Source organism: Halyomorpha halys, unplaced genomic scaffold (assembly GCF_000696795.3).
Source record: "Halyomorpha halys isolate HHAL.00 unplaced genomic scaffold, Hhal_1.1 Scaffold796.1, whole genome shotgun sequence".
NCBI classification, from domain to species: Eukaryota; Metazoa; Arthropoda; class Insecta; order Hemiptera; family Pentatomidae; genus Halyomorpha; species Halyomorpha halys.
In genome coordinates, this window is record NW_027108156.1 from 87,811 (window position 1) to 105,507 (window position 17,697).

The 17,697-nt window shown below is 33.1% G+C and overlaps 1 protein-coding gene across 1 annotated transcript in view; it reads left to right on the top strand.

The window, feature by feature from the left end:
* LOC112211013 (sodium channel protein Nach-like) overlaps window positions 1-16,439 on the top strand; it is an 18,476-nt gene extending 2,037 nt beyond the window's left edge. The window contains exons 2-9 of the mRNA XM_024361860.2: window positions 3,278-3,481; window positions 6,181-6,456; window positions 6,531-6,642; window positions 7,244-7,520; window positions 8,843-8,896; window positions 8,985-9,096; window positions 12,153-12,244; window positions 16,312-16,439. Of these exons, the coding sequence (XP_024217628.2) occupies window positions 3,278-3,481; window positions 6,181-6,456; window positions 6,531-6,642; window positions 7,244-7,520; window positions 8,843-8,896; window positions 8,985-9,096; window positions 12,153-12,244; window positions 16,312-16,439 (1,255 nt within the window). The remainder of the gene's footprint in view (window positions 1-3,277; window positions 3,482-6,180; window positions 6,457-6,530; window positions 6,643-7,243; window positions 7,521-8,842; window positions 8,897-8,984; window positions 9,097-12,152; window positions 12,245-16,311) is intronic.
* Window positions 16,440-17,697: the final 1,258 nt, after the last annotated feature.

The following is a 17,697-nucleotide window of genomic DNA, read 5'->3' on the forward strand; positions in this document are numbered from 1 at the left end:
TTTTTCATCATATTTTTATATCTCTTTCTTGTATTATTTTTCATCATATTTTTATATCTCTTTCTTATATTATTTTTCATCATATTTTTATATCTTTTTCTTGTATCATTTTTCATCATATTTTTATCTCTCTTTTTTTGTATTATTTCTCATAATACTTATATATCTCTTTTTTGTATCATTTCTCATCATATTTTTATATCTCTTTCTTCTATTATTTTTCATCATACTTTTATATCTCTTTCTTGTATTATTTTTCATAATATTTTTATACCTCTTTATTGTATTATTTTTCATCATATTTTTATATCTCTTTCTTGTATCATTTTTCATCTTATTTTTATATCTTTCTTGTATCGTTTTTCATCATATTTTTATATCTCTTACTTGTATCATTTCTCATCATATTTTTATATCTCTTTTTTGTATTATTTCTCATCATACTTATATATCTCTTTCTTGTATTATTTTTCATTTTTCATTTCTCATCATACTTATATATCTCTTTCTTTTGTACGCGACGTATTTGAAATAGCAATAAAACCGTTGACAGCCAGCTCCCCCCCCACTCTTCGATATTCTATCCAGGTGACGCTGTCAACATGAACAGGTGGATGATCCTGATTTGTTCTTTACTTATTTATTATTATTAATTTTATTTTTATTTATCCTTCCTTGACCTTTATCTAATCTCAACTTACTTCTTTATTTTCCGTCTTTTAGAGTGTTAAATTTTGTTTTCTCTGATCTAATTTTATGTTTTTGCGTGCTATGTCATCTCCTGTTCATTTTTTACCTTGTAGCTTACGTAATTTTTTATATCATCATTGTTTATTTTATTTCTTCTTTTCTTTTATTTTTATATAATTTTCTTAATTTATCTTTTTGTATCTTATTATCTCACAATGTCAAAATGTCCTTAGTTATTTGTGTATCCTTTAAATCCTGATAAAGCTCTACAAAGTGGGGCGAAACGTCGGAAAAATCAACTATTTTTGTTTCTCTTTCACCGCAACCCTGACTATTTTCATAATTTGAAATAATATGGCCAATTATTTATATTTATGATAAAGAATAAAACGTTTGAAAACTTTTTCTTTATTTGAATGCTAATGTAGGTTAAAAGATCAGAGATCTCAGCATAAGGGATTTTATATATATATAAAACTTACGAGCACTTGGACTGAAAAACGAAAAAAAAAAAGGGAACAGACATAACGCACGCTTACTACAATGATACTGCCTTTATTCTCTCTGTAATGCTCTAATATACATTATCAGTGCTTATTTATATAGGGAGTTAGGATTAAGGTTGTATAGAGGCCTTGCCCTACTATAACTCCTCCCCACCAATTTATACACATGCCTCATAAACTCCAAAAAGATAAAAACACAAAAATAAAGAAAACACTAACCAATGTACAGGAAATAAAAGAAAAAAGAAAACTGAAATATAAACTTTTCATAACCTAAAATTAGCACACTCACTGCTCAAAGAAAATAAAAATACCGCTCACTCCTGTTCTCCTCATCATAAACTTAATAAAACACTTCTATCTTTTACATAAGTAAATCTTTACAACTGTATACATCAACGTTATGTACAATAGACATTACGCTTATATTTTATAGGAAGAGACAAAAAGCTGAAAAACAAAAAGAAGAAAAAAAAAAAAAGAAAATTTTTTGCCTTTTCTGAGATGAGAAAACTCCAGATTTCAGTGATTGTCCAGCATGGGAATCTTGAATGGTTCTACATGAACCGTCCTTCATTTCTTGGGTTCTTTAACACTCTCTATAGTTACAATAGTATGCCCTCTAATTATAATAACCCTTCGGTAATCAATCACCACCCTATAACGCTCTCCATTATCTCCTTGTGCGCCTTTCTTCCGCACTGCTCTCACAGGACTGTCGTAGGGTGACGTATTGTCAACAATGATGCTCTGTTTCTTGAGGTGCTCCAATTCTTCTCGAATGTGCTGCCTCAACCCATGAGGGTACCGCCTTTCTTTTACGTACGCCACTTTCTCCTATTTCAAGGGGATTACATGCATGCTTAGTCCTGTCACCCCCAACAAGTCTCCCTCTTTAAAGAAAATATCTGAGTATTCCCTCTAAATTTCCTGTCTCTAACTCCCCACCCTCCCTGGTGGTTTGCTGGCTGATGGTTTGCGGTTTATTCCTGAGGCTTCTGAGGTTTCGCTTGCGGACTCACTAGGTCTATAGTTCTCTCGTCTTCTCCGCAGGAAATTTATTTTCATCGGTTCCCCTGGTCCCGTCTCTGCCCTTCTGTACAATTAAGGGCACTGTCGTGCGATGTGGGCTTCATTGCCGCACTCAAAGCACCTAGTGCGGGAGCATTGGGCCTCCAGGTGTCACTTTTCCGCACCCATGGCACTTCCATTCTTCCTTCCCTCCTCCATTGCGTATTCTGCTCTGGTTTGGTCGCCTTTTTCTACCCGTACCTCTATCTTTACAACTATCACTGAGTTCTCTTCTCTTGCATGGTGTTGACGGATTCTTTGTGCGGTTGAATGGTACTCTGTTCTATCCTCCATCATCGACATCCATCCATGCATTCTCCTCTCTAGAGCTCGCGTCGATCATCTCTTGAGCACATTCCACAAAAGTGCGGTCCCGGAGTAAACCTTGCCTTTTATTTGTCTCCTTAGTCAGTTGCACCTTCATTATGGAGTCGATGAAATTCATCCTTCAACTGGCCTAACAGCATGGCTGCGGACTGTCCGTTAGACTGACAGTGCTTTCTCCTCTCCCGCAGCACGTAGAGAATGTCTTCCTCTGGAGAACACCTGCCTCCTCTATAGACTTCTTTAATCTTTCCTTCACTACTTGCCATGGTGTTTCAGTAGTCCGTCTGAATATGGATCAAAAAATTTCGCTTGATCCGGCATATGAGTGCTGCCTTGAGGGAAATCGCGTCATTCTTGTCAGCAACTCCTCTGGGACCTTAGCTGCCAACTTCAAGAAAAAAATCCTTGATGATAGAACAGATTTAAAAAAAAAATTCAATCAGTGAACAGAGTTTCCGGGTCTCGGCAGCACTTACGAGCACTTAGATTGAAAGACTTAAAAAAAAAAAAAAGGGGGGGAAACAGAATTAAAAGCATGCTTACTAGAATGATACTGGTTTTATTCTCTCTGCAATGGTTCTATATGGATTCTCAGTGCTTATTTACATACTGAGTTAGGATTAAGGTTGTATAGAGGCCTTGTACTACCATAACTTATATATATATTAACATTGTTATTGCAGACTGTCCTGGTTGTGCGTGGTAGTATCGGCGCTTTGGGGAGCAGCTACCTTGAGCCTTTCAACTTGGACCAGGTTCCAGGAGAACCCTACCGTTGTGTCAATGGAACGTAACTACCTCGACTGGAACACTTCTTTTCCATCTGTATCGATTTGTCCTTTGCCCAAATATGATGAAGAAAATCTTATTAAAATAATTCATGAAAAGTTAGTAACCAACTTTGTGATAATCAAATAATTATAGAAAATGCACTACCAAGTAGCTCTTTAGGTATATTTATTTGATATGCAATGAAGAAACAACAATTTTAAAATTTAATGAATTTTTATAACTAGTTTTTGTAACTGTGTTAGTTCCACAGCAACGCTAGAATAAAATATCACCTATTTTTCTTATCGTTAATGTGACTGGTGACATTGCTAATATACATATCTATAACTAATCTATACTGAAGATAAAGGTAAAGCTAGATAGATACATTAAAAAGACATAACGTATTGTTCGTTATCTTGGAACAATGTGGTTGCAAAATAATCACTGGTTATGAAGTAAGATATAAGTGATGTGATGACCGATATCTCACTTGTTCACATGGGACTCTCCTTCCCAGAGCATTTGGCCACATGGGCCTCTCCTTCCCAGAGCATTTGGCCACATGGGCCTCTCCTTCCCAGAGCATTTGGCCACATGGGCCTCTCCTTCCCAGAGCATTTGGCCACATGGGCCTCTCCTTCCCAGAGCATTTGGCCACATGGGCCTCTCCTTCCCAGACCATTTGGCCACATGGGCCTCTCCTTCCCAGACCATTTGGCCACATGGGCCTCTCCTTCCCAGACCATTTGGCCACATGGGCCTCTCCTTCCCAGAGCATTTGGCCACATGGGCCTCTCCTTCCCAGACCATTTGGCCACATGGGCCTCTCCTTCCCAGACCATTTGGCCACATGGGCCTCTCCTTCCCAGACCATTTGGCCACATGGGCCTCTCCTTCCTATGGCATTTTAAAATGAATGGATTTTCCTTTTCGAAAATAAAAAATCATTAAATGGCGAAAATGGATTTTTAGTCTTCCATTTGGAACAAGTTTTTTAATTATTTATTTCTTGCTATTTACAACTATATAAATATATCAAGTAAATTTGCTGTTAGTGATATAATGACATGATACAAACATGTGGAAAATATACCCATTGATAGAGCTAAATCTAATCCAAAAACATTTCTAGAGAAGAAGATCTCGAGACCATCTTCTTTTCAGACGCCTAAGAGGATTATTAGGTAATGAAGGAGAAGCCAGATTAATTTTGTGGATTGGGTGGTTGAAAAGTTTATCATGGAAGGATTGATATCTGGTTCCGGCCAAATCGGCAACATATGGGACATTGAGATCCTGATGGATGATTTGATTTGTGATAAAGTAAGGAGCAATAAGGATTTTACGAAGGATTTTGGACTGTAAGGATTGGATTCAGGGGAAATTCGATGGTTTAGAGGAGCCCTATAGCTCAACTCCGTATGTTCAGAGAGGCCGTGTAACAGTCATGTAGATCAGTCTTTTGTAATGGATTGGAAGTTTAGAACGTTTGTCTAGGAAATGTTGTAATAGTCGGAATCGACGAGCAGTTTCCTGTCTTTCCGATCTTGTATGAGGATTCCATGTCAGTCGTTTTTCCAGATGTAGTCCTAAGTAACGGATCTGTTCAACAGGAATAATTCGGGCATTATTAAAGGATACTGTGGGGCAGGAGGTCATGGGTTTACGACGAAGGTTAAATGTGATTTAGTGAGATTTATTGGAATTTATTTTAATCCTCAAATTTTGGCACCATTCTTCAAGGGTAGTGATGTGAGATTGGAGAGTTTGGGATACAATGGAAGGATCATTATTCACTGACTTTAGGCATGTGTCATCGGCATACGTACAAGTAAAATACCACTTGAAGATAAGGAATCTCGGTTGAAACTGATGCATAAAAGCACCTTAACTAATCCTTTTTTAGAATATGTAGACATTGTTGACCAAGTAAACATGATTTTATAAACACAGGGAGGATTAAATTGAAATATTGAAAAACGTTACGAACTTACTTTACAGCCCAATATTTTATGTTAGTAAATGAAAATAATAATAACCGATTAGCGAACCCCATGTTGGGATGCCGATGTGACCAGACGTTGGGTACACACATCTATCCAAATCTACCAGATCAAAACCCTGAAGGCGCTGTCTCCATCCTTCAGCGTAAGAGACCACGTTTCGCATCCCTAAAGAACAGAAGGGAGGATTATTCTTTGTAAATTCTAACTTTTAAAAAAGTTTTTGGATAGCAGACGCCAGATATGCAATTTTGAAATTGAAAAATAACAAGTATTTCCCGCTTTAAACCTCGCTTTTGTTTCCTTATCAATTTCCTTTTTTTTCTAGCTACCACAGAACCTATTAACAGAATACTTGAAGCTATCTACCTGTTCAAACATATTTCCTCCAATATCTATATCACCCAAATTGCTCTTGTTTCTACTGCTAACCATGTATTTGTTTTATCCTTAAATATTATTCGATATGTGAACAAAATACAATAGCAATATTATTCGATATGTGAACAAAATACAATAGCAATATTATTCGATATGTGAACAAAATACAATAGCAATATTATTCGATGTGTGAAAAAAATACAGTAGCAATATTATTCGATATGTGAACAAGCAATATTATTCGATATGTGAACAAAATACAGTAGCAATATTATTCGATATGTGAACAAAATACATAGCAATATTATTCGATATGTGAACAAAATACAGTAGCAATATTATTCGATATAAGACAAAAATAACTAAGCTGACGATTTGGCGATATTATATTAACATCAAGAAAAATGGTCATTCTGTTTATCGAATAGATTTCCTAACTTGAAGGATAAGAAAATGGCCATGGAGTTCTTGATGCAGCTCTCGAAGGCCACCTTCGGTACGTTCAGTAAGGTGATGGCCAGGAGCTATGAAATTCAACCGAGTGTATATTGGAAAGTCCTCTGGGAAACCGGATTTCCTTTCACGTACAACGTGAGTAACAGCAACACACAAGCTTACAATCGAACTGAGATGAACCAAGTCGTTACGGAAGTTGGCCTCTGCTACTCTTACAATTCCCTGGCCACCATCTACTACGATCCAAGGTCAGTACTTCAAGTTGATTTTTTCCCCTTTAATTCCAAGTATAACTGAATTATTCTGTACTTTTTGATTTAAGGATATGGGAAAGGAATGAGTGGCATGTGCTGAGTCAAACAGAGATATTCAGGAGCAATCCGCTGGACGGTGACATCTTTGCACAAGTTATGAACATGAACGCAGGATATCGGGTAAAGTTATATCTATTTGGTTGATGCTCGCATATTGTCTACCTTTACCCAGGTCGGGGTGGGTAGCCAGACCCTTAGGACGAAAACGGAGACTCCAGTTAATTATATTGTATCCCTTCAGGACGCCTCGAACAAAAGATAAACTATATTCCAAGTAATATTTATATTGATTTTTTTTTTTTCAATTTTATTTAATGTAATTCACAACTGTACAAAATAATAAATACAATAAGTAAATTAGATGAATGTTTCAAACACTTAAAAATCTTGGGAAGGAACCACCCACCCAATGGTGGTACTTGAAATATTGATTTTATTATATATTAAAATATCGTGATCAGTAATGATTACAATATCAATATTAACTGTGATTCCAATATTAATATTAGTATTGATAATATTATAGATTTCAATATACAATGAATAAATGGATAAACTCCAACAGCTATATCAGAATCGATTCTAATATCGATATTTTCCTTAAAATAACATATAGGAGTCCATAATGGCAACATTTTTTGTCGGTTGGAAAACTACTTATTTAGCTATTTTTGAAAATTAACAAAAGATGAAAATTTATATATTTTTATTTTACATTTAGCTTTACGTTTTGGACCCGACAGAGTTTCCAGATATATCAATACCACAACTAGAAGGCTTAAATAATTCCTACAAGACTCTCGACCTAACGGCCCTCAGCATTGTGAGCACCAAAGAGGTCGAGGAGCTGTCCATCCAGCAGAGAAAGTGCAGGCTTCCACGAGAGTCGAACCTCCTCTCGAGTCCTGTCTACAGCTACAATTTGTGCAGGATCGAGTGCCGCATGAAGGAATGCTATAGGCTCTGTAAATGCATCCCACATTTTTATCGATCAAATGGTAATTGCATCCAACCATATAATTTTATTTTTTTCTTTAATAGTTTTCGCCAGAAAGTTCGTGTATGTTTGAATTTTATATATTTTATGCTGCAATAGGGATATTAGCAGCATAGTAATGTTTTAGCGTCTTTGGATATTAATTTAAGAAGCTGGGGAGGTATCTCCTCCTGTGAGAAGAAGTGACCAAATGTCTTTACAAAAGGGAAGGCTCCACAGAATTTTAGGAGAGTCTACGGGGAAGGATTGTTGAAAACCACAAGAGAAAATCAACTAGAAGGATATATTAGATGAATTAAGTGTCCTCCGAGCCACGTTAAGAGTGAGATCTGTTATGAGGATCGCCAGCCGTAATGGTACGGCCATGTTTGTAAGATAGGATTTGATCGGAAGGCCCGCTGGCTGGCGGAAGAGCCCTGTTGTTAATCTATAGTGACTGTGTGGGCGGTTGAGGAAACAAACGCGGTCGTTCATTGAATCAACTTCGCAGAATGACTCTGGATAGAGATACACAGAAGATATGGATTGAGATACATAGAAGAGATGGACTGAGACACATAGAAGAGATGGACTGAAATATACAGAAGAGATGGACTGAGATACATAGAAGAGATGGACTGAGATATATAGAAGAAATGGACTGAGATACATAGGAGAGATGAACTGAGATACATAGAATAGAGAGACTGAGATACATAGAAGAAATGGACTGAGATACATAGAAGAAATGGACTGAGGCTACTGCACGCCTAAAGCTCTAAGGAGATAGTGATGAAAGAAAAAAATATATAATGTAAAAAAGTATAAAAGAAAACATCCAGATGGAGCAGGTGTTCCTAAGTGGTTCCGTAGGAGAAAGGGCCAGAAATAAATATTTTGCAAGGACTTTCTGTTTTGTTTTTCTTTCTTAATGTTTGAGTGATAGCTAAAAAATTTTATAAAAAGTATATGCACTCCGAATATGTAGCAAAAAACTGTTGAGATGTCTGGACTCTCCTTTTGTACCAAGTCACAAATGCCCAGGAAGGGGGTAAGAAAAAAAAAAAAAAGTATTGCTTTTGACAGGAATATTTTGTTGTTTGTAGCTCAACACGCTCGGTAATTCTTTGTTTATAGTTACTTTATTTGACATGAGTTTTAAAATTTCATTGAAAAAATTATTTTTTGGGGATTTAATTTCCCCTGTAGGTGGCAGGACGGCAGGTACAATGGGGAACATCTTGATTATTATTTTTATTTTATTAATTTGTCTTTTAAATCAAATAATAAACATGAATCAACGTTGAAATACACCAGGTATTATTTAATTTTTTTTTTTAACAGATAACTACCCAGTTTGCGATTTGGAGGGCATGCACTGTTTGGACAAACATTCAGGTGAGGGATTAGGCCAAAGTATCTCTACTTGAAAAACACAAACGCTAATCTGAATATATTGCTAACAAGAAAATGAAATGTTTGACAGAGCGACTGGTCCGCATGATAGACCCTAACACTGGCGTCAAGGTCCCGTGTCACTGCTTACAGCTTTGTAACGAAGTCAACTATGTTGTGGACACCGAAAACTCTATGGCCTGGTGAGCGAAACAGGTAGCATTACAATCAAATAAGTAATGCTATCCTATTCATCATCATTATTTTTACATTTTATAAGATATTCTACAAAATATTGAACAAAACGCTAACCAACTCAAGGCAAAGGTAAATATATATTTGACTGAAAGGCGGAAAATGGCTTAATAGTTTATTTCCTGTGGCGTGGAAAAAGAAAAGTATATATATGTATATTATAAGACTTAATCTGAGTTGAGATGCTTGCACTAGTTTTTCTTAAAGCTTCATTGAGAACAACTTGTAGCAAGAGCCTGCAGAAAATTATTTTAACGGTTTAAATTTAGAAAATTATGTTTATAAAATACAAATTATAGAGCTCTCTTGCTCTATTTTTATATAAAATAACGATTTATTATGCAGAAATAAATTATTAAAATAGGAAAGTCAATAGTGGATTGTTTCATAGACATTTTTTTTGTTTTTGCTTACCGGGTCTTTGTAATATTAAATACCATATCGTTTTTTTTTATTTTTAACCAACAAAAATTGCTCAAGATCAACAAAAATAAAAATCAGTATCAACCAAATTAATCCTCTGGGTACCATAGCTTGGCAGAAAGGCTATATAATAATTTTACATTCATTATGAAATCGTTAGAATGGAAAAATAAATTAATCTATTGTGGAAGATTCATCTTTAGATTTCTCTAGTTAAAAAAAAAAATATCTATCTTTAAAACAATAATGGTCTCAGCTATAAAAAAATTATATATAATTTTTTTTTATTAAGTTATCATTCAAATAAAAAAAGGCTATTGTTAAGTAGAGCCTGGGGCGGGGCTTTAACGGCAGCTTAGCCAGAATTTTGTTCTGAGAGTCCAAACTATCAGACTATACAATACATGATTCATTTGATTCATCAAATGAGCATTGAAATGTATTACATATAATGTTTTATACTGCTGTATATTAACTATAAAATGAGATAAACATAATTTTATCTCATTTTTGTCGACTTTATGGCAAGAATAAGTGTATATAATAAATATATACAATAAATCTGTAATATCTGAGAGGTTACATATATCCATCTCCCATAGGAACCCCAACTTCTGGTATCCTTGATTCTGGTAATAAAAGTCTCAAAGAAGCCAATAGTCAATTTTTATCAACTCTGGTAGAGGTTAATACTACAACCAGAGTTGAACAAAAATTAACTATAGCTAAATTAACTGTAGTTGTAATGGATAATTTTTTTAAGTTATTAAATGTTTATAACTGAATTGCTTATTTCAGCTAATACCTAGTTTAGAAGAAACAGATATCAGCTCATCTTATAATTATTGATCCATAATATCTAAAGTTAATTCAGCTAATGTTTTAGCTACAACTAAGTTAGTAATTATACAATAATTAATGGTAATAATACAATAATAATAATAATGCAGAATAAAAAGTAGAACTCATTGTAGGCGGAACCTCCAACAATAATGATATAAGGCTTACTGTGGGAGAAAAACTGAAGAAATAGCAGGAATTGGGAATAGAATTGAAGGCATTGTACCATTTGGAAATGGTATCCAATCATAATATGACCAATGGGCTGATACCGAAAACAACAGTGGCCGATCTTGATAGTTTAAAATTACCTATTGATGTACTAAGAGAGGCTCAACAGACAGTTCTCTTAGACACATCTCAAATTGTCTGAAATTACCTACTGATGTACTAAGAGAGGCTCAACAGACAGTTCTCTTAGACACTGCATAAATTGTCTGAAATTACCTATTGATGTACTAAGAGAGGCTCAACAGACAGTTCTCTTAGACACATCTCAAATTGTCTGAAATTACCTACTGATGTACTAAGAGAGGCTCAACAGACAGTTCTCTTAGACACTGCATAAATTGTCTGAAAAGTTTTAAATATTTTTGAGTAATAATATGAGGGTGGTTGGAATTCTGGTCTTCGACCTCAAATACGCAATCCGCATTATCGAGAAAAAAAGAAAATAATAATGATACTACAATAATTTCAGTTTCAACTATAGCTATTTTTCCCCCACCTCTGAGGACTGTCATTCTCTGAATCTTATATAAAACAAATAATAATCTTCTAACTTTTTTAATTTTTAATAAAATAGTGAATTTTTTATATGAGTTCATTTTATAATCATTCTTTGTGGAATATGTTTTACATATAGAGATTCAATATCTACTTTATTTAAGGATTTATTAAGGAACATAAATATATAGTTTCCATCCTTACCAGTCCCACCCGATTTTCAGTAAAAAAAAACTTTAGTGAGCCAAATTAGAATTTAAGCCCAGTAATCACTTGGCTACTCAACTAGGATTGATATTAAGCAGGAATATGATTATTAATAAGGAAATCATGTAAATAAAATAGCTTCAACTGTCATGTAAGGGACACTCTGTTTACAATCCCACTTACATGTATTTATTATCTATTCTATTTCTTATCACTACTATTTATATGATATTGTTTGATTATTTTCTAATAACTTTATATTACATTTATCTTTACTTTTGCATAATTTAGTTTTCTTTATTCTTATCATTCTTATATTCTACCTTTTACCCACACCACATTCTTCCTTTATTATTACATTTGTAGGTTATATGTAATCAGAATTTACCAATTACACTAACCATTTAATATCAGTTATTCTCACTCCTCATTTTATTAAATTAATAGATCTTTTCAATGGTATATATCATGATGTATCTGTTAACTTTATTATGTTAGTTAATAATTTTTTTTGTATTTATCTTTATCTTTTTTATTATTTTATTGTTTCTATACTTTGACTTTTATAAAAATTTGTTTACCCTTACATTGACCCTGCCTTCTTTGTATCTTTTTATTTTTTATTGCAGTCCTGAAGAAGACTTACATCAAAATTTCGATAGAAAATAAATAAAGATTTATAACGTTTTTTTAATTCCTTCTTTACTGCTCCCCTGGGCATATATATATTAATTAAGATATTTTTGCAGTTATCATAATTTCACAACTACTAATATGAAACATTCTAATATATAAAACTGTTTTGTAGGACACTTGGAACAAATTTAAAATGGGGTTTAACAAAGTATCCAAAATTTAGATTAAAAAGAGGCATACTTTTTGGAGGAACAGAGTTACTAGGTAAGTTTCATACCTAATCATGAATTGGTTTTAGCAGAGAGAAATATTTTATTTTAGAAACAATTTTGCCCAAACATATTAGGTTGCTAAGTTATACAGTATACCACTTAATCAGTTGTTAGATGTATTATAACTACTTTTTTTTTATTCCTATATAATGTTTTGTTCCCGTCCTTTGGCTTTTATATATTACTATTAAAATTATTTAAACATAAACTAAGAGATTTTTCATTCCTACTAGGCCACTATTTATTAGTTTTTTAAACTAAATTAAAACCAAATTTGAAATTATCATATTGTTAATCTCAAAGAAAAAAATTGTGTGAAACTTTTTCATTTCTAGCCATTTTTCACTATAAGACTTCTATTGCTTTTTAGTGCACTCTGTTGGATTTATTATTTAACTATTTTTTTTTACAAAATGGAGGTGAAATTTTTCATTTGTTCAATTTATTTAGGAGTTTAGAATGTACAATTAGATTCCTTATGTCTGTTATGTTATTTATTGCAAAAGACAAAAGTAAAAACTGGTCTTTGGTGGCATAAATTATAATAAGAATAAATAATGATAAATTCTTTATTGATTCTGATGCAAATATTTTTAAAATAATACCATAAGATAAGCACATGGGCCTTAGTGTAAAAGAAAAAAAATTAATACCTAAGAGAAAAAAGATATAGATCACAATAAAGTAACTTTTAAGCTTATAAACAGAAACAAACAAATTTCTGAATCTCAAAACTAACTGAATGATACTAGTTAACAAATCTAAACATTTTTGATTTTATGAACATTGATGAATATAAGCATCTAAAACAAATATTTTATAGTCTTAAATTTATTATAAAAGATTTGGCTGTTGCGGGTAAAAATGTAAATATATTTATTTAGTATTAACATGTAAAATCTATTAATACATTAATAAGAATTATTTAAATAAAACATTTATAACATGAGCTGTCACAAATTTTTACTTCTTCCTCTTTTGTTCTATAGTATCATCTATTTTCAAAAACTACCAGACATAAATGGGTTCTAGAGCCCCTAGGATCTTCTTTTCTTAGTGAAACCTCTCTTTTTGTTCAATTGCTTACCGCATCAAAATCTACTGGAAAAATATAAATACAGGTGTAAAAAGTGCATTTTTTAGGACAAGGTACACCCTAGTAATTGGCTTTCGAAAGTTATATGATATTTTTATAGTTTTCATCTGAGTTAGGCAGGAATTATTACATAAGTAATTTAATTACATCTGCAGTTACATGTTTCAGATTTACTATAATTACACTAAGATAACCGTTAATGGTTAAACCATAAAAAATAAAAAGTTTTGAGGAACTATTACACAGAAGTAATTGTAAGGGAATCACCAACATAAAGCAACTATCGAGATTTTAATTTAATGTAGTATAACACTGAATAAAAAACTCCATAATCCCTTATTTTGTATAACACTGAATATAAAACTCCATAATCTCTTGGTTTGTATAACACTAAATATAAAGCTCCACAATCCCTTAGAACAACTTTCCTTATGTAGAATAGAAATTGGGTGGCTATCAAGGTGGTTTCTGACGAATTGGTCTATTATTGATTAGATCTTTACCATGGTGCAGATCTCTGAGAAGTTGAAAGAACATTATCAGTGAATTATTATCATTACTTTTAGGACAGCCTATGAAACTATTGCAAGATATACTGCTCATGCATCAAATGGGGTAACCAAATAAACTAACTTAATGTACACTGGAGAGTAATATCTGCCAAAAGTAATGCCATTTGAACTGGAAAAAGGAACCCAATATTGCTCTACAAGTAATCATGAATGAAGCAGAACTAAATACTTACAAAGATGATCCAAGTTCTTGCCTATGTAGATAATGTAATCATCATGTGAAGATCCCTCCAAAGCATAAGAAGTACTAGATGAACAGGCGAAGATGATTAGCCTACATATTAACAAGAGTAATACCTACCTAGATTATGGTATTAATTAACCTAGATTATGATCCCTTAATTTTGATGAGGCATGTATGCGAAAATGGTCATTAGTAACCAAGAAAAACAGTGAACTGTTTCGACTCCACAGGAAATCAGTATCTCCTTTTATATCAAAGTACAATATTAAAATCTCTTGGCCACATTATGAGCCTGAGGTATGAAATGGTAGTCAGAAAGTCATACATGAATGTCTCAGTTAGTATCCGCTCAAATGGTAGGCCAAAGGAATGTTGTTGAGCAGGATCTTCTGGCAGTTGGACCCATGCAAGAGACAGAGAGATATGATGGTTTGTGGTAGTTGGGCAGGCCGAGGGCAGTAGAAAGTAGAATTATTATCCGTCAAGAATTTTTAGATGCAATGTCCTCAGGAGCTTTTAATTTTTTTTTTGTTGTTGCTAAAAACCTGCAGTTTGTTTTCACATTAACTTTTCCTTGGACCAGGAATTTGGGCATTACTTGTTGTTGTGTCAAGCCATAGATATAGAATATAGAAGATATGGTATATGGAAACAAACAATACAAATACAGAAGTTAAAAGTTATTTAATTCATTCAAAAATTTGCATAATACATTTTTTAGTAGAGACAAACTAAATTGAAATAAAACAACAAAATCTGGCAATGAGATAACGTTATGCATCATCTTGGTGCAGTTAAAAATGTAATATAATTCTGTTTATGAGGATTAGTAGAAAAAGTCGTGTTGGCCTGGTTTGGTAAAGGAAAATTTCAAAGTCAAAACACATTGGAGATCAGAGCAATCAATAGCAAGAGGGAAAGCTTTACAAAAATGTTATGCAAGCTAAGTTATTGACCTTAATTCTTGATGAACAAGTATTATTGAAGCTTACCAAACAATCACACATAACAGTGCTGTTCTACCGCTGCTGTGGAACAAAGATACCGAGGCTGTCTTAATGCTCAAGATAATCATTTCGAACATTTAGTATAAATGTTAATGTTTACATTTCATTAATAAAGTAGACGTAACACATATTATAATGAATAATATAACTTAAATAATTCCTAATAATAAAAGTCTTTTGAAGTGAATGTCTCCTAAACAAAGTGTTAACTGACAGCTTCAGAGGAAATTTCATCCTTCTTTTGTGATCCTTAATTCATATTTTCAGACAGGATACTTAATCCTGAAACACCCAGTGCAATATTTTATAAGAGAAATGTATTTTTGTTTTCTACTATGAAATTTTCAGAATCCATAAAAAGCTGATTTTAAATTGTAGGAGGATAATCCTGGTAGAGATCAACAAAGGTAGCAAATAGTAAACAAACTAATTAATGTTAACCAATGTTTCGCTCCACTTTGAAGAGCTTCGTTGGGGCTTATTTATGAACACTAGACCTTAAGTGATTGCCTTACATTAGCTCTGCAAAGTGGGGAGAAAAGTTGGTTATCATTTAATTGTTTCCCCTACTATTTTGTATCTTTATTGACTGCCACTCGGACTATCTTTCTACAATTCACTTCATTGATAAACTATCTGCTCCCAACATGAATTCAAGATTGTAATGAAGAAATGACATTTTTTTATGGATCAAATGAGAATTATCATTTTAAAAAATGAAAAATTCCAATAAACATCTATGTTTATTAAAAAAATGAAAACTGAATTAGGAATGGTGTAGAGCTTTGATAGTAGTATAGAAATATTAATACATTTGGCTTAGCTTTTAACTGCAACTTTAGATATATTCATGAAAGCTGCTTGACTTTTGCCTTTAAGTTCCTTGCTTGACTTTAGCATTTAAGTTGCTTGACTTTAGCCTTCAAGTTCCTTGAGTTTAGCCTTCAAGTTGCTTGACTTTAGCCTTTAAGTTGCTTGACTTTAGCCCTTAAGCTACTTGACTTTTGCCTTTAAGTTGCTTACTTGACTTTTGCCTTTAAGTTGCTTACTTGACTTTTGCCTTTAAGTTGCTTGTTTGACTTTAGCCTTTAATTTGCTTGACTTTAGTCTTCAAATTGCTTGACTTTTGCCTTTAAGTTGCTTGACTTTAGACTTCAAGTTGCTTGACTTTAGCCTTTAAGTAAACTATTTTTGTTACAGTTGCTATCGGTGGAACGGCAGGACTGTTCTTCGGCTGCAGTTTGCTCAGCTTGGCAGAAATTGTATATTTTTTCACACTACATTTATTCTGGTTTATAATGAAAAGAAACAAAAAGTTAAGAAGTTAAAAGTAATAAGTTTGATTAAAATATCGTAATGAATAGTAACGGCTCCTTATAAAATAACGAAAAGTAATAACGGCTTTTTGTAAAATTACTATTACTTTCTCATGGATCTACACCTTTGATGTACACGTTTGATGACACTTGCCGCAATCGAAGACTTGTACACATGCATATTAAACATAGGATGCAACAAATGCCGGGATCCACATGCTTGTATGTTTTTTTTACTTTTATCGGCTGTAACATTCGATTTTCATTATACAAAGGAACAAAATTGAGATAGAAGAAATGGGAGGAAAGTTAAACATGGGGAATGTACGAGTAGGTTGATAGCCTGTAGCTGATCAAAATTCATACAAATAGTACTCAACCTATAAATTCAAATTTTGCTCCAGAATTTTTATCAGAAACTGGTTAATTCAATTATCTTTATCAATACATATATTTGTGCTATGTTAAATGGAAAATAAACTGCTAAAGTTAATGAACAAGGTTTGAAATAATGTATTTACAACAAATCGAAAGACATTTAAAATATACCATTTTAAACTGTACATACATATGTATCTGTTGGTAGTTCTAAAACTATGCTGATAACAAACGTGTGGATGTGGGGATAACAGCACAAGCGTGTTATTTGTGACGACAAAATAGGGAGCATTTAGGATTTTACGAAGGATTTTGGATTGTAAGGATTGGATACGAGAGGAATTCGAAGGTTTAGTGGAGCCCCGAAGCTCAACGCCGTATGTCCAGATTGGCCTTATAATTGTCATGTAAATCAGTCTTTTGTAATGGATTGGAAGCTTGCACCGTTGTCTAGTAAGTGCTGTAATAGTTTAAATCGACGTGCAGTTTCAGTCTTATGTGAATATTGCAGGTTTTTGTTTGGTTTTGATTTAGTATTTTTACAACTATAATAAAGTAATGGATAGAATTGATGAAATTCTGGAATTTTTTGGAAGGAAAAATTACAAAGGTGCCGAGAAAATCCGCTTGGAGCTCCTTTGCATTTAACATATAACATGGACTTTAAACTAGGCTTCTCACAATCCTATACTAGTAATATTTAGCAAGTTAAAACTTTTTACATTTAACACATCATGAATATCCCTGTATTTGAATGTGACTTCAGTCTTGTAAATTCTTTAACAAAGCAAAGAAATAAATTAAGAAAGAAACGCTAAGGTGATCTATGACTCTTAATAATAATGAGAGAGTTTTTTTATTTTATTTATTTATTTTTTTTAATTTTTTTTAT